The sequence below is a fragment of the Cydia amplana genome, chromosome 17 (genome assembly GCF_948474715.1).
Source record: "Cydia amplana chromosome 17, ilCydAmpl1.1, whole genome shotgun sequence".
NCBI classification, from domain to species: domain Eukaryota; kingdom Metazoa; phylum Arthropoda; class Insecta; order Lepidoptera; family Tortricidae; genus Cydia; species Cydia amplana.
The window spans coordinates 14,698,154-14,716,984 of record NC_086085.1 but is presented as its reverse complement, the minus strand read 5'-3'; the positions used below and the strand labels follow the sequence as shown (position 1 = coordinate 14,716,984).

The following is an 18,831-nucleotide window of genomic DNA, read 5'->3' as shown; positions in this document are numbered from 1 at the left end:
CCTTTTTCTATGAGATTTGGCCTAAAATGCTGGCATCCAGGACATTAAAAAAACAAAAATTTTAACACAATAGGGATGTTGACAATTTTTTGGAACTGGTTTCATTTTGTAGCTATCTACACACGTAATAATTACAGAAAAAAATATTAAAAAAATATATTCATTAATTTTGAATAAAAAAACATGTATAATAAGTTTCGTGTTTTTTCGCGCCTAAACGCTCCAAACCTGTCACGTGACCTTGATGACGTAACGGCGTTACAAACAGCTGTCAGTCATTTTTTTAAATTCTTTATATGGCAGATGACAATTTTTTTTAAAGCCTTAACACACTACCGCATCGGACAGCGACCTTCTTTCTCGCTGTAACTTATAGCTGCGTCCTTAACGCACCCCCTTACACACTATCGATTCGTGCGCCGTGCGCCGCACCGCACCAAGATCGCGTTTCGGTACGATAATCTGTAGACACTTAGGCAAATTTTATAACTTGTCTTTGGTGATTCCACTGTGATTACGTCACGCGCTCCGATTGGCGTTTGCAGTCACGTGATACTGGGCATTATTATAAATACTTTTGATTATTTTTAATTAATTTATTACGCATATTTACATTTGCAAAATATGATTTTCCGCGTTCTAATATTCCCTGCTATGGTAAAAACATAACATGCGCATATATTACATGCATGTGCATACATAATATTCGCGATTCATGTCAACATCCCTATTCTAGGGATTGACAGGGCAAGCTATGATGGCGCCATCTGCTAAATACTTCGACCGGCCAACCTCATTGTCTGTGTGTAGGTATAGCGCTCTCGCGTTTTTAGAGTGACGAGATGAAAACACGAAATTAGACTCTCTAAATTCGCGAATGCATTTTTTGTGATGAAGTGTTCATAGTTTTATAAAAATAAAATGTTACACCTAACTAGTAATTATAAATTATCACCCATAAAGTGCTTGATTTTACTAAGTTTTGAGTAAAAGGGATCCCTGAATCATTTTTACTAAGGCGTGGACGTGAAAATACCTGTGTTAGTATTTTTTTACCACCCATTTTCTATTCCAAAAAAAAAATGTGACTTAAGATTTTTTCCTAAAAATTCGAGCGCCATCGTCATATGTAAATATGTAAAAAATAAAAACACGAAAAAAGCAATAACTATATTTTATTGTATTACACAAAATCTTAATCATACATCTGTTATATCATAGAGAAAAAATACATAGATTGCTCACTCCATACATTAGTTTTAGTATCAAAAAGACTATTAGCATCTAGCATCGAGTAGCGGAACTATCAGTACTGCTACTTGACAATAGATGTAGCACCGACCGGAAAGTGTTATGCTGTTGAGATAAGACTTTCCGGTCGGTGCTACATCTATTGTCAAGTAGCAGTACTGATAGTTCCGCTACTCGATGCTAGATGTAGACACTGAAATTAATAGTCTAACTGATGTATGGAGTGAGCACTCTTGTCTTACTATATTTCTCTATGGTTATATCTAAGCATAGTAGCTAAGGTTCGCCTTTTTCTTGGCCTGGACCTCCAAGATGGCGTCCATGAAGTCCTCGTGCGTGACGGCGGTGGCGGAGCGGCGCAGCGCGATCATGCCGGCCTCCACGCACACCGCCTTGCACTGCGCGCCGTTAAAGTCGTCCGTGGAGCGGGACAACTCCTCGAAGTTCACGTCGGGGCTCACGTTCATTTTACTAAAAAAAACAAGTTATCAATAATTAAAAAAACGGCCAAGTGCGAGTCGGACTCGCCCATGAAGGGTTCCGTATTTAGGCGATTTATGACGTATAAAAAAAAACTACTTACTAGATCTCGTTCAAACCAATTTTCGGTGGAAGTTTACATGGTAATGTACATCATATATTTTTTTTAGTTTTATCATTCTCTTATTTTAGAAGTTACAGGGTGGGGGACACACATTTTACCACTTTGGAAGTGTCTCTCGCGCAAACTATTCAGTTTAGAAAAAAATGATATTAGAAACCTCAATATCATTTTTGAAGACCTATCCATAGATACAACACACGTATGGGTTTGATAAAAAAAAATTTTTTGAGTTTCAGTTCGAAGTATGGGGAACCCCAAAAATTTATTGTTTTTTTTCTATTTTTGTGTGAAAATCTTAATGCGGTTCACAGAATACATCTACTTACCAAGTTTCAACAGTATAGTTCTTATAGTTTCGGAGAAAAGTGGCTGTGACATACGGACGGACAGACAGACGGACAGACAGACAGACAGACATGACGAATCTATAAGGGTTCCGTTTTTTGCCATTTGGCTACGGAACCCTAAAAAAAAAAAACAAATATTCCAATTAGTCTAAGGCTTGAGTGGACGCTCGAAGCGGAGCGTTCGGCGGGGCGTGCAGCGTGGCTGTGGGCTCACGCGTGATGTGAGCAGCGTGCACTAAGGCCGCTCCTATACGCTTGCATTTGTTTAACATGCACGCCGCGCGCCCCGCCCCGCTGCACGCCCGACTCGAGCGTCCACTCAGGCTTTACACTTAGGGTTCCGTACCTAAAGGGTAAAAACGGGACCTTATTACTAAGACTCCCTGTCCGTCTGTTTGTCACCAGGCTGTATCTCATGAACCGAGACAGTTGAAATTTTTACAGATGTATTTCTGTTGCCGCTATAACAACAAATGTGACGTTATATATGAAAAGGGACCTTATTATCGATGGCGCTTACGCCATTATTACGGCACGGGAGGCCGCGCGACCCGTGCGGCGTAAGAGCCATCGACAATAAGGTCCCTTTTCATAGACAATGCCCCAAATACTAAAAAGTACGGAACCCTCGGTGGGCGAGTGCGACTCGCACTTGTCCGGTTTTTTTTATATGGCAAGCCTTGGTCCTGGCAACTTTTTTTAGGCTTTTGACCGCCATTAGTCTCATTCAAAAATACACACAAACCAATTGTTAGCAAGTGTGTTTGTATGTTCGAAATAAACTCATAAACTACTGAACGGATTTTCATGCGGTTTTCACCTAGTGTTTTTGAGTAAGGTTTAGGTGTTTAATTTGTTGACCCGTGCGAAGCCATGGCGGGTCGCTAATCTATTTATATGACATAAAATGCAAAGAACATACCGTGAATGGATCTGCATAATCCTAGCCCGGGCCTCCTCGTTGGGGTGCGGGAACTCGATCTTCCTGTCCAGGCGCCCGGACCGGAGCAGTGCCGGGTCCAAGATGTCCACTCTGTTCGTGGCCGCGATCACCTGGGATAAACAAGCATTTCGATTTATATTATCATAAAATTTATAACAGGCATAAGCATAGACTAGGAATCCTCTAGACGGAGTTTAGAGCAATTATTTCATGAAACCGATGCTGCCAAAAATACTGGGGTGCGGGGGACGAGGTGAGCGAATCCCGTGCCGTGATTGGTCCGTTCAAACACACGGACGTCACACAAAGACTCTTTGACTCGAAAATGAAGTAAAACTACCGTATATTTGTGGCAGAGGGGGTAGCGCTACTATGCTCAGTCTGGAGGATGTCTTGTCTGTGGGCATAAGTGAGGTAGAAGACCGCCAGGCTGAAGGGACTGGGCGGGTCACGTCTGCCGCATGCAGATCACTACATGATATAAAACAAAGTCGCTTCCCGCTGTCTGTCTGTCCCTATGTATGCTTAGATCTTTAAAACTACGCAACGGATTTTGATGCGGTTTTTTTTATAGATAGAGTGATTCAAGAGGAAGGTTTATGTATAATTTGTAACCCGTGCAAAGCCGGCGCGGGTCGCTAAGATAAATAAATGTTATAGACATTATTACACAACTTGATTAAGTCCCACACATATTGTAGATATTATGGTAATTAGACTAATTAGTATAGTAAGTTTTACTGTAAGTACTACACCTGGGCTGTTTGTTTACCTAAATAAATGAAAAAAAAGGTCCCACAGTAAGAGCTCAATAACGCTTGTGTTGAGGGTACTTAGACAATAATATATATAAAAACACATAGGAAACACCCATGACTCATAATTTAAACTCATCACACAAATAAATGCCCTTACCAGGATTTGAACCCGGGACTATCAGCTTCATAGACAGGGACACTACCCACTAGGCCAGACAGGCGGTCTAGCCAAGGTGACAATCCCTTGCGTTTTGCCATCGAATCGCTTTGTGTTTCTCTATCACTCTTCCATATTAGTGTGACAGTGACAGTTTTGTTTCGTTTGCTACGGAGCGTTAGCAATTGGCATGTTGTCTACGGGGCCAGATTGTTGAAGGTCTGTCTCCCAACCCTCACCTTAATATCAGCAGTAGAGCTGAACCCATCGAGCTGGTTAAGCAGCTCCAGCATGGTACGCTGCACCTCCCTGTCTCCGGCCTTCTCCGAGTCAAACCGCTTGGTGCCGATGGCGTCCAGTTCATCTATGAAGATGATAGCCGGGGCCTTCTCCTTGGCGAGTGCGAAAGCGTCGCGCACGAGCTTCGCGCCGTCACCTGGAAAGATGGTTAAAATATATTAGTAAAATGGATAGTGAATACAGACAAACGCTATAATAGACAATACAATACCATAGTATTCAATATTCAAACTTTACATAGGAATTGGTAAAAAATATATAAAATACAGACGAATTACATTGGATATTACTTCTAAAAGATGTAATTTATATTTCAAATTTGGAAAGTATTGATTATGTTTTATAAGGTATTCCGAATATATGTGTGTATGTGTACAATTAGGAGTATTGTTGAAGAAAAAAATAGTAACTCCATTAAGTCACAAAGGTACACAAAAGTCTGGAAGAAGTCTTTCCAGAGCGGCTTTAAGACTTACAATACAAGTACACTTTATTTCACAACTAAATACAGAACACCATACAAATAATACAGAAAATTAAGAAGAGGCAAACTACATACTTAGTTTGTTACGTATTTCTATTTAGCCTTCAGTGTTCAGAATTAACCCAATTTTTCTTATTTTTGAAAACAAACTAAAAAGGAATATATTTTCTGAGTACATCTTGCTAGTCTTAAAGTTATGTGTAATAAAATGAGGAACATACCAATAAACATCTGCACCAGCTGCGGTCCAGCTAGCTTCAGGAAGGTAGACTTGGTCTGCGCAGCACAAGCTCTGGCCAGCAGAGTCTTGCCGGTACCCGGGGGCCCGTACAGGAGCACACCCTTTGGTGGGTGGATGCCCAGGTTCACAAACTTCTCCTTGTGAGTCATGGGGAGCACCACAGCTTCAATCAACTCCTGGAAGATGAAATTTTAATATTGAACATTTGACCGCCATTATTCATCTTGGTCATCAGTTAGACCAAGATAAATCTGCAGCAATTTTTGACTATGCGAGTGTTATTTCAAATGTTAAACTTCTATGAAATGATGACGTATAAATAACAGTTGCAGTCTGTGCTGCCAAAATCTTGGCAAAGTTATCTTGGTTAGTAAGGCATAGAAATAAAAGTGGAACTATCATATTTACTGTTAGTACAGGAATCTTACTATAGGTGCTTAATGGAAATCTTAGTAAATAACTATTGTTAGGATATAAGGAACGCAACAAAATATTGCTTCTACACACAATACCTACAGTATAATATATTTGAACACAGAGCTCTATTTATTATTTTATATAATAATAAGACCTCATAACTGTATCACCTGTGTTCCACAAATAAATTTTTACTTTACTTTACTTGAAAATATTTGTCTTGAGGTCTTCAAAAATTTTAAAGACAAAGGAAATCAATGAATAATTGTAAATTACTACACTAAGTCATTATTATTTCAGCAAAACATTTAAACACTATAAATACTAACCAAGATTATAAGAAACTGTACAGACCTGAATCTGTTTGTCCAAGCCACCAATATCAGAATACTGTTCCGTAGGCCTCTCATCCACCTCCATAGCCTTCACCCGAGCGTCGTACTCCGCCGGCAATGTCTCCAGGATCAGATACGAGTCCTTATTCACTCCCACCAAGTCACCAGGTTTCAGTTTCTCTGCGTCAACCAGCCCGATGACTGGCAAAAAGTAGGTCTGACGCGTAGAAGTCTTAATCACTGCACACTTTCCTTTACGCTGCGAGTCTAGGTCCACCACCGCTCCATCCTCTTCCTCTTCTTGAGGATCTACGTCTAGCAGTTCAATCACATTTGAGACTAAGTAAGGCAGCGTTTTGTTGACTTTGATTTTTTCCGTGTTCTCTTTGATTTTCTCGTTCTGGGCTTGTAGCTCGTGGGATATCCTCATGACCTCGCTCTTCATGATCTTTATTTCATTGTCCAGGAGGCGAGTCCGGCTGATAATCTCGTCTGTTGGCATGCGAAGTACTTCCTCGCTGAGGGCCTCCTCCCCATCCTCCCAGATTGATTTGTCTTCAAGTGTTGTGGCCATGTTATTGTTATATTATAAAAGTGAAATAAAGCTAATGTACCAGTTTATAATGAAGCTAAAATTACAAAGTGAATTTGTTTCGGTTTCAGTCACAAACATGGAAAATGAATTGTCATTATTCGAGTAAGGGTTACCATACTATTGGAAATCAAAATCTACCAAAAACTGTACAGTTACATTTAAACATAAATAAAAAATTGGCATATTATGGAGGCGAAGTAAACTAGTATAATAATACTTTTTTATAACATATTTTGAAATTATACATGTAATGGCGTTTTAAATATAGAATTGCCATAAAATATTCTACCAAACCAAATAACCCATATCAAATGGCAACATTATCCGTTGCTACCAACACACCCACATAAATTAAAGGTTACTGTCGAAAAAAGGGCGGGAAACTTCGGGCGCGGCGGACGCGGTTTTCGTAACTAAAGTTTTGAAATTGTATTTTTAAAGGATTGGAGTCTGTATTTAGTGTATATATTTGTAGATTTTGACTTAGTTTTTAATATTATTTAGTAGTTTGGTGTACATATAGAGGTAAGTGCTAATTATATGTAGTTTTTTATGGGGGACGGGGATAGCCAGCCCCCTGACCCTGGGGGAACGATTCCCTCAGGGTCGAAAACATCAATAGATATTTTAATTTCTGCGATGGAATCATCGATGGATACTGATGCGTCAGTATCAAATACCTCGGACGTAACTTTAAAAAGAAAAATTCTTTCAAAAATGTGTACAAATTGTAATAAAAGAAAACGCAAATCTGGATCAAACAAGAATAAAAATACAGATTGTGTTTGCGTTGCTGAAGCAAAATTAAAAGAGGATGATACCATTTATCAACAGCCAATAAAAAAAGCGAATCCCATTGCAAACTTGTCCTCTGAAAATACAAATACTCTTAATAACTCTCCACCTACTCATGTGCCTGTTGGTCGTGACCGCTACCAACAGTCTGACATTGCACCTTTTGTTGTACATGTTCAAAAAGAAGCCAGCAGTGATGGCACAACTCTCCATCCCATAACTTTTGGTCGTTTTATGCGACAAAATAACATTCAAGGTGTTGTCAATGGCAGTCTAAAGAGAATAGGCAGAAATAGAGTAAGCATTGCATTTGCTACATTCACTGATGCTAACAATTTTTTAAGTAATGATAGCTTAGGAATAAATAAGTACAATGCTTTCATCCCAACATTCAATGTCACACGCATGGGAGTGATTAAAGGTGTTCCACTTGACTTGACTGATGATGAAGTTCAGACTTCTATTAACCTGCCAATTGGCTGTGGGCCAATTATAAAAATAAGAAGAATAAAAAGGAAAATTGTTGTCAATAACAATACTCAATTTGTGAATACTGGTACCGTTATACTTACTTTTGATGGGCAAGTATTACCAACCCGGGTGTACATGTGCTACATGGCTTTGCCAGTAGAACTATATATATATCCTACCGTTCAATGTTTCCTTTGTTGCCGCTATGGGCATGTTAAAAATCAGTGCCGTTCAAATCCAAGGTGTTTCAAGTGTGGACAAGGTCACTCTGGTGATTCTTGTGATGTAGAGGAGGATGACTATCAGTGTTGTTTGTGTAAAGGTTCACATCAAGCCACAAGTAAAAAATGTTTAGAATTTAACAGACAAAGAGCTATTAAAGAAACTATGAGCAAAAGTTGCATCTCTTACATGGAAGCTTCCAAAATTCACCCGCCTGTGTCTAGGGTCTCATATGCTGAGGCCTTGCTTGCAACACCATTGTCATCTTCCTCACAAGCACAGCATGATTCACAGAGTAACCAGGATATAATACCAGTGTTCAATAACCAATCTTATAAAAAAACTGTTTTTCTTAAACCCAGGGCTCCTGTAAAGTTAGGCAAAGGGTATGATAGGAATGCTCATTCTGAAATAGTAAAACAACCAGTTATTCATAGGGAAAAACCTGTTTTTAATAGTAATAACAAAGAAGAAACGCTTAGTATTGATGCCATAGTAAAAGCTCTTATGAATTTAATGTCCCAATCTAACACAGTATCACCGTCCAACGTTGCAGCAGTTATTAATGCTTTATACCAACTCAGAAACAACAATAATGGATCAGAGACCCTTAGTGGTTCAGTGGAACGTTCGCAGTCTAATCAATAGAAAACAAGATTTAATACATGTAATTAATAAACATGATCCCTTTCTAATCTGTCTTCAAGAGACATGGTTGAGAAAGGATTCAGTGTTTAAAATACCAGGATATGTCTGTCTGAGAGAAGACAGACCTGATGGGTATGGTGGAGTGGCCATACTTGTCAAAAACTCATTAACACTCTATTCTATCACTCTACCTGTACATAGTGATGAATTATCTGTTATAGCAGTGGTTGTAAATAGCATTTGTTTCGTGTCATTATATTATAAAACACCTAATAATAATATTTTAAAAGAAATTGAACAACTTTTTAAGTTCTTACCTAAACCGTTTGTATGCTTAGGGGATTTTAATGCTCACCATGAGTTCTGGGGCTCTGCTCAAACTTTATACTATGGGAAAAAATTGTTGGAACTAATTAGCTCACGTAATTTATGCATATTGAACACTGGATCTCCAACTAGGCTCGCTCGAAATCCAAGTGCAATAGATCTGTCCATTTGTACTCCTGATCTTGCTTCATCTCTATATTGGTCGACCGCAGTTTCCACGTATGGTAGCGACCATTATCCTATTCTTATTACCTTTCCTTTTTTTAAGAAACCTCAAAAGCATGTCAGACATCCCCGTATAAAACACAGGCTGATTGATGATAAATGGCATCAGTATAGAGAGGCTGTAGAACAAAAAATTAATAATTTGCCAGAAATAAGCCATTTGAATATATTAGACAGTTCACAAGCATTTGCCACAGCTTTGGTTGAGGCTGCTAATGAAACCTTTCCTTTGAAAAGTAGTGGTCCAGAATTCATTCCATCCCCACCTTGGTGGGATTCAGATTGCACTCTTGCAGTTAAACAAAGAAAGGAGGCAGAGAAAAGGTATTGCCATGAAATGACTGATAATAACTTTGATAACTACTTAGAAGTTGCTAAATCCACTAAAGAATTACTTAGAACAAAAAAGTTTGAAGGGTGGCATAGGTTTTGTAAATCGTTAAGTCCTAATGTTGCACCATCTATAGTTTGGCAAAACATTAGAAGGTTTAGATCGGCATTTAAAGACACACAATGTAAAATATCACCACTTTTAGCAGAACAAGTCATGGATCGTTTGGGTCCACCTTATGTCCCAGAGCATCCTATGATTCTAAGGCCACTCATGTTATCTAATAATAAGGTTGAAGATGTTTTAAATTCTCCTTTTTCACTTTTTGAATTGAAAGGTGTACTTTCGTCAACTAAAGATTCTGCACCCGGTGAAGACGGGATTCCTTACTCTTTCTTGTCAAAACTTGACGATAACAGTCTTTGTTACTTCCTTAATTTGATTAACAATGTTATGATAACAGGCTGTGTTCCTAAAGAGTGGAAGACTCAAACATTGATTTTAATTCAGAAGCCGAATAAGCCCAATTCAGATCCCACATCGTATAGACCAATAGCTTTATCAACTGTATTAGCTAAAGTTGCTGAACACTTAGTAAAAATTCGATTGGAATGGTTTATAGAACATAATAAACTTTTATCTTGTAATCAATTTGGTTTTAGGAAAGGTAAATGTACTCTTGACAGTTTAAGCATTTTTACCACAGATATCAGAATAAGTTTCTCTAGAAATGACTTTTTAGTTGCTGCCTTTCTAGATATAAATGCTGCGTACGACAACGTCAACATTTCAATCTTAAAAAATAAATTAATTCAACTAGATGTTCCTAACTTTTTGATTAATTTTATAATAAATATGTTGCATGAAAGGTATATAAAGTATCCATTAGACCAGTCTGGAAATGAAGTAATTAAAAGAACAGTTTGGAAGGGCCTGCCACAAGGATCTGTTTTGAGTCCTTTACTATACAACATTTATACTTATGATTTGGAACTTTCTGTTGAAGGGCAAGTAAATGTTCTTCAATATGCCGATGATTTGCTCCTATATGTTTCTGGGCGATCTTTAGAAAACATTAGTAATGTATTATCATCATCTTTGGGTGCCTTAAATAATTGGTTAAATAATAATGGTTTAGATCTTTCGCCCTCTAAAAGTTCAGTTGTAGTTTTTTCTCGAAAGCAAAATATTCCTCCTATTAACATAAATTATAATGGTACTCCATTGGTAATTAAAGATTATGTAAAATTTTTGGGAGTTATATTGGACCGTAAACTTACTGGACTTCCTCATTTTGAAAATATTGCATTAAGATGTGAACGGAATCTGAACATTTTAAGATGCCTGACAGGAGTCTGGTGGGGGGCTCACCCTTTTACTATGAGATTGCTATATAACGCTTTGATTAGAAGTGTTTTAGATTAGAGTGTTATGGTTTACTTAAGGCTATAGAATATATACTTATGCTGAAGATACCTAAAACCATAATTTTTTCAGACTCTCGCAGTGCTTTAGAAGCCATAATGAGGTTCCCATTTAAGTCTCATAAACAGTCTCCAGTTGTTTTTAATATTAGGAATCTTTTATATAAATGTTCACAGAAGAGTTGTGCTGTCATGCTGGCTTGGGTACCAAGCCATGTGGGTATTCCTGGCAATGAAAGAGCTGACCAATTGGCAAATGAGGCTATTCACGTGGGAGATATTGTACCATACCATAATTATTGTCATGACTTAATAAATTTGTCAAAAGTTTATTTGTATGAAAATTGGAATGGGATTTGGAATAAGGAAACCTCAAAAGGTGAACATTATAGGCATATTCAGCCGTCAATTCCAAGGAAACCCTGGTTTAGCAAAATACTTTTTTCGAAAACTGTAACTTCTATTTTGTGTAGAATGCGCCTGGGACATGTTTGTTCCCCGGCGCATTTACACACAATAAACAAAAAAGCGGATCCTGATTGTCCTTGTGGTGAATATGGGGACATGAACCATATTTTCTTTGCATGCTCTCTTTATGATCGGTCTGATTTTCTTTCCAGCCTTGAATCATTACGCATACCATTTCCTACATCCATAATTTGCTTGTTATTTAGTAACTCGTATGATATTTATAAAATCATATCAGCATTTTTAGAAAAGAATGATATAAAAATATAGTATACATATAATATAATTATATATATTACAGTAAATCCAATCCTTTCCTTTCCAAATTTTCGTCTTATCCGTATTTCCTAATTCCTTGTTTCCCTAACTTTTAATACCTTCACAACTTGACATTGGCTAACCTAACAAAAGCCAAAACAGAGAAAAAAAAAAAAAAAAAAGGTTACTGTCGAATGTCAAGCATATCCAACATGTAAAACCATAGTTAAACGAAACACTCACAAATGAATGATATGCGGTAATTGAACGAATGAAAATTAATGCCACTGTCAACTTTGAATGAACGACATTACACGAATTTCGAAATTTGCGAAGGGAGTCGTGGGCAAAGAGCATATAATCACTACGTTCTAAGAGACGGAACTCCATAGTACGTAATTATTTGACAGTACTTGTCAAACGGTTTGGTTTGACGTTTATCGTCGGAGTTCCATTCATACCAACATAATGAAAAGTTTTTTTTCTGGGATTTTATGGCCTGGTTACGAGACCTTTAAGCCAAATGACAATTAGTTTATGGAAAGTAGTGCTGCGAAAAATCAATAATAGTGAGTTCTCGAAACGATAATAACCGACATGACAGAAAGTAGTGCTGCGAAAAATCGATAATAGTGACTTCCTAAACCGATAAAAACCGTCCGCTTGATAATCCTACTCCTCTCCTACTCATACATTTTTTTTATCGTAGAAAATAAAACACCAGTGAGTTTATAACAAAGTTTATTAATTTCTTAAGTTGATACTTGGTATATACATATTTGTTCTTATTGCACAATTTGAATACTGAATGTACAAATAATTATGCTGTACCTATATTTTTACACACTGAACTGTACAAAATATATTCAGGTAGAATTTAAAAACGGATACACTGTGCTCGTTACAAAATCAAATATTTTGGTCTAAAGATTTTTTACCCAATCTTAGAATTTAATATATTTAAATAGGATAAGGTAAACAAAAATATAACTGTAGGAGGGAAGTAGGAACTAACCGAATTATATATACCTAACACACTTAAGAATCGAAATTATATATGCCTAGGTAGGTAACTTTAAGCCGGATCTGCTGTGGACTGTGTGATGTGACCCTTATTAACCCCTGACACAGAATGGCTACATAAGTACAATCACCAAGTTAATACGAATAAAACAAAAGGCACGTATTTAACTGGTCAACTAATTAATCGAATTTGGGTAGGTAGGGCAAGCAATAAGAAGTTATAGAGGGAAAAGCTAGGAACACAATTTTTGACTCCGTAACTTTGTTTGGACTAGTTAGGAGGTGAACATATCAAAAGTCCCCGGCCGTAGCCGCGGTGCTGGGGGGGTAGAGGGGGCAAAAAAGGTCTCATTTTTCGGTTTTTCACTTATATCTTGGAAACTTTGCGTCTTAGCGAAATGACTACTAAGAAACACCAAAAGCTGATAAAATTTGTTACAAGTTTTATTCAGTCAAGTTTTTCGATATCTTGAATAGTTTTTGAGATATCCGCTCTTGAAAGTTTTTTCTTAGGAATGGTGGTGGACCACCCAACAAAAATAAAATTCAGCACCCCCGATTTATACGAAAATGATACCAAACATGGCCTAACAGCTTCACTGATGTAGATATCAAGATAAAATTAAAATCCCTGAATAAACTTTCAAGAGCGGGTATCTCAAAAACTATTCAAGATATCGAAAAACTTGACTGGATAAAGCTTGTAACTAATTTTACAAGCTTTCGGTTTGTCTTAGTATTCATGTCGCTAAGACGCAAAGTTTCCAAGACATTCCAAGATATCAATGAAAAATCGAAAAATCCGACCTTCTTACCCCCCTCTACCCCCCAGCACTGGGGCTACAGCCGGGGACTTTTGATATGTTCACCTCCTAACTAGTCCAAACAAAGTTACGGAGTCAAAAATTGTGTTCCTAGCATTTCCCTCTACAACGTTTTTTGAGCATTCATTTCCTGACCTACGTTTAAAACAATAGAAATGGGTACTAAAATTAATAGTTAGGCAACAAAAACGGAGCCTTAAAATATATAATATGAGACAACATTTTAATACCATTACAGCTTTTGTTTATTTTTAGGCAGGTACCAAATATTTATTTGCAACTGAATTATTATATTGGAGACTATTTATGAAGCACATTTTGAAAAGAAAACAGGATCGTGTAGTGACCAGACAAAATATTTTAAAAGAACTTAATTTTTTAATTAATAGATAGCCGTTTTCTTTTTAAAATGTGCTTCATAAATGGTCTCCAATATAATAATTCAGTTGCCAAATAAATATTTGGTACCTGCTTAAAAATAAACAAAAGCTGCAACGGCATTAAATGTTGTCTCATATTGATATATTTTAAGGCTCAGTTTTTGTTGCCAATCTATTAATTTTAGTACCCATTTCTATTTTTTTAAACTACTCAAATTCAATTAATTAGTTGACCGGTTAAATACGTGCCATGAATAAGTATTGTGATACAGCGAGGACTTATTACTTTAATGCTCATTGTTTTAGTTTAGATTATGTCACTGTTATTGTCTTGTGTTTTTTAAATAAATATATAAATATACCTATGTGACAATCTTTTTGTGAATAAAATGTACCTAATATCTTGACATGTAAAATATGTCAACAAGATACAAATAATCCTATAACTGTGTTCTAAGTAGTTTTCGTTATGGCAGTTATGAATTAGGCTTACTATTTATATCCTACTTCCCTCTGTACTCCTAGCTATGGTTTTAAGATGGCAAAAAGCTGAATAAAGTAAAGTCGATTACACTTTCTGGAGCTTCTTCAGCAATTCATTCTTCGTTGTAGTGTAATCTGTAACAAGTCCAAATTAATTTTAAAGAAACTCCGTAGAAATCTTTGGTCTCGTAAATGCATTATTCGTACAATGCAAACATAATACTACATCCGCGGAAAAATTAAAAGATGTATGAGAACCTTTTACCAAGTGGATGAAATTAGGTTTGTTTTAAGCAATGGTATGTATTATGCAGGCTAATATTAAAAAGTATTATTTGGTACCATTCCGCCGTATACATCCTTTAAACCGAAGATGAGATAATAATATGCTGTGCATAAATATGAACTTTGGAATTAATGCTTCAAACTACTGAGAGATAAACTTATTTTTAGGGTTCCGTACCCAAAGGGTAAAACGGGACCCTAGGGTTCCGTACCCAAAGGGTAAAACGGGACCCTAGGGTTCCGTACCCAAAGGGTAAAACGGCACCCTATATTACTAAGACTTCGCTGTCCGTCCGTCCGTCTGTCTGTCACCAGGCTGTATCTCACGAACCGTGATAGCTAGACAGTTGAAATTTTCACAGATGATGTATTTCTGTTGCCGCTATAACAACAAATATTAAAAACAGAATAAAATAAAGATTTAAATGGGGCAATAAAATTAAAGATTAAGTTGTATGGGACAACAAAGTTAAGCAACGTCGGACGTCGCGTGGTCAGTACTTGGATGGGTGACCGTTTTTTTTTGCTTTTTACCCTTCGTGCGCGAGTCCGACTCGCACTTGCCCGCAAATGTGACCAAGTGTGACAAGGAGGGGGGAGGGGTCAAAAACCTAGAAATTCGTGTGACGTAATTAATGGATGATCCCATACCTAACCATTTCTTGTTCGGTGGACAAGTCGCATGCTCAATAGCATTTAATTGAGCCAATAACATTTTCATAATTCTACGCTTACCTTTATCCGGTTGAATTCTTAGGCATGTAGATTGAAGATCAGCTCGAATGGTAGTCGCAGACGTTGCGGTGTCAAACACTGGGGTTTGTGCTTTCGTCGACGTGTCTTCCTCATCATCATTATGTTTAAAATAATTGTGATCACGAAGAACATCTTGCACTGAAACAAAATTAATTTAAATTAATAGCATTAAAACCAATCGGGACAGAAGTAAAATATAAAACAGATATATTATATGTATACCCATGTCTGTAGCTTTACTATCTCCGAGTACTTAAAGGTCACTGAGCTAAAAGCCACGCACAGACAAATAGATGAACGGACACGGCGAAACTGTAAGAGTTCCTGGTTGACTATACTTACATTTACAAAACCCTAAAAATCAAAACTCTATCACCCCATCCATTAAAATTTGTCACGCCCTGTCGAGCAAATCATACTTAAAACTAAAATACAAAGGTACTATTTTCATCGCACAACTAATTTAAATCTATAACGTCACATAATCATCGATATAATGGACTGATAAACATCACTCAGGAGAGTCAGGAGTGAACTATGAAACTTCCCAGACAATAAAACTTAGCGAACGTTTTAACGGTGACAGACTGTTTGGTGCAACCGACCCTAAATCTAGATGCCTAATTTTCTTGCCGCTTCGCAGACAATTAGCATACCTACTCATTAGGAAATAATTCTACCAGTAGGTACTTAGAGTTACACCAAGAAAAGTCTGCAGCGATTTTGATAGCCCACGCAGTGGAAGTGTTATTTATACGTCATAATTTCATGGAAGTTTGACGATTAAAATAACACTGGCACTGCGAGGGCTGTCAAATCGTTGCAGACTTTTCTTGGTGTAACTTCACCACCCTCATACTAGTAATACGCTTAATAGAAAAAAAGCGGCCAAGTGCGAGTCGGACTCGCCCATGAAGAGTTCCGTGACAGCAAGTAACATAATAAAATTGGGGTTTACGGTTTATGTTATGACGTATTAAAAAAAACTACTTACCAAATCTTGTTCAAACCAATTTTCGATGGAAATTTGCATGGTAATGTACATCATACATTTTTTTTAGGTTTATCATTCTCTTTATTTTAGAAGTTACAGGGGGGGACACACACATTTTACCACTTTGGAAGTGTCTCTCGCGCAAACTATTTAGAGTTTAGAAGAAAATGATATTAGAAACCTCAATCATTTTTGAAGACCTATCCATAGATACCCCACATGGTCGTATGGGTTTGATGAAAAAAAAAATTTTGGGTTTCAGTTCTATGTATGGGGAACCCTAAAAATTTAATGTCTTTTTTCTATTTTTGTATGAAAATCTTAATGCGGTTCACAGAATACATCTACTCACCAAGTTTCAACAGTATAGTGCTTATACTTTCGGAAAAAAGTGGCTGTGACATACGGACGGACAGACAGACAGACAGACATGAGGGGTCATCCATTAATTACGTCACACGTTTAGGGGGAGGGAGGGGGTCAAGAAAATGTGACATATTGTGACATGGGGGAGGGGGGGAGACAAACTTTGTGACGTCACTTTAACTTCATCAGTAACCGAAAATTGATGTAAATTATTTAGTTCGCTGTATATTTAAATAACAAGTTTTTAAAACGAAAATAGTTTTTAATCGTTTAATTTTCTTTCCTAAGCAGTTTTGGGTTATAAAATTACTAATATTTATATCGTCAGAAATATTTTGATAAAATATACTTGTTAACTCACATTATAGACGGGTCTAACGCGAATTATATTCAATTACCTTTATTTACCGACGTTTCGACACAGGTTTCACTGGTCCTGTGTGTGGTGGACCTGTGTCGAAACGTCGGTAAATAAAGGTAATTGAATATAATTCGCGTTAGACCCGTCTATAATGTGAGTTAATATGTATTCAAAACGCGAAAGTTTAAAATATACTTGGTCAAGCAGATCTTGTCAGTAGAAAAAGGCGCGAAATTCAAATTTTCTATGGGACGATATCCCTTCGCGCCTACATTTTTCAAATTTGCCGCCTTTTTCTACTGACAAGATCTGCTTGACCAAGTTAGTATATTAAAATAATACTTAGGTACTTACTTAATTCTATTTGGCGATTTCGTAGAAAAAATGTGACGTCACACTAGGGGTGGAGGGGTTTGCCAAATGTGACCAAGTGTGACAAGGGGGGGGGGAGTCAAAAAACATAGAAATTGGTGTGACGTAATTAATGGATGACCCCTGACGAATCTATAAGGGTTCCGTTTTTTTGCCATTTGACTACGGAACCCTAAAAAACACAACCGAATTGATAACCTCCTCCTTTTGAGATTTGAAAGTCGGTTAAAAAAGGTACCTTTATCCGGTTGAATGCCTAATAGTCCAGATTGCAGACAAGCTTGGCTAGTACTGGTAGATGCAGCAGCTGATGAAGTTTGTGCTGGAACCCAAAAAAATACATACCTACATTAAATTATCTAAAGAAATTTCACACGTTAAAATAAGTTTCAAAAAGAAATTACAATCATAGGTAGGTAGGTACATAATACATTAGTTAGTACCATCACTTATTTTTATTTGTCAGTCCTAGTAGGCGGAGGCGGTAAACCAAGTGTAAATATGTAGGTATGTACATTACTTTGAACTTATTCTTATCTGTTTTAGGCCCCCCCCACATCTAGCGTCCTTCGAGCGTCGGCGTCTGTCGGCGTCTGGTCAGCGCTATGGAAAATGACGTCGCTGCGCAGTTGCGTCGACGCTGCGTCGACGTTGCATCGAGCAGCGGCCATAGAATTGTAGAAGCCGACGCTCGAAAGACGCCAGATGTGGGGGGGCCCTTATACCGATCTATTTGACCTACTTATAGCTGATACTAATAACCTGCTTGAAGACATGCATATCGGCGTCCGCGTGAGAGCAAATCTCACTTATCTAGTAGGAGTAGTAGGTACCTAGTAAAGAGTCCTCAAGTAAACTATTACAAAGCAGTCAGAGCATGCGAAGACCATCAACTATGAGTTTCTCCAGACACGTCCTGCCTCGCACAGACAAACTGTGGAATGAACTGTCGCGTGTGGTATTTTCGGACCGTTACAACCTTCAAACTTTCAATAAAAGAGGCCTGCAATGAAATTACAACCCCTATGGTGTTGCGGGTATCCATGGACAACGGTAATCTCTTACCATCACGGTGACTCGTGTGCTCGTTTGCCTCCTATGTCATATAAAAACACATGTTCCAAATTTTATTAAAATACCCATAATCTTATAGTTTTGGAGTAAAATGACTGTGACATACGGACGAACAGACGGCCATGACGAAACTATGAGGGTTTCTTTTTTGCCATTTTGGCTACGGAACCCTAAAAATGTTCACAAATCGGAATATAGGTTTCGAATAGCAACGTGATCTTGAGATCTGTGTGAAAATACTTTTAAAACAAAACTAGCATATAATTACCATTTTCACTGGTATTAACAAAGTACAAAAAAATTCACTTCCAC

General features: G+C 37.4%; 1 protein-coding gene across 1 annotated transcript; it reads right to left on the bottom strand.

The window, feature by feature from the left end:
• Nucleotides 1-1,511: 1,511 nt before the first annotated feature.
• LOC134655774 (26S proteasome regulatory subunit 6A-B) lies at nucleotides 1,512-6,542 on the bottom strand. Its single transcript, XM_063511236.1, has 5 exons — nucleotides 5,857-6,542; nucleotides 5,066-5,261; nucleotides 4,300-4,496; nucleotides 3,125-3,255; nucleotides 1,512-1,722 (listed from the first exon to the last, which is right to left on the bottom strand). Exons 1-5 carry the CDS (start codon nucleotides 6,409-6,411, stop codon nucleotides 1,515-1,517), a joined length of 1,287 nt encoding a protein of 428 aa, XP_063367306.1. The 5' UTR covers nucleotides 6,412-6,542; the 3' UTR covers nucleotides 1,512-1,514.
• Nucleotides 6,543-18,831: the final 12,289 nt, after the last annotated feature.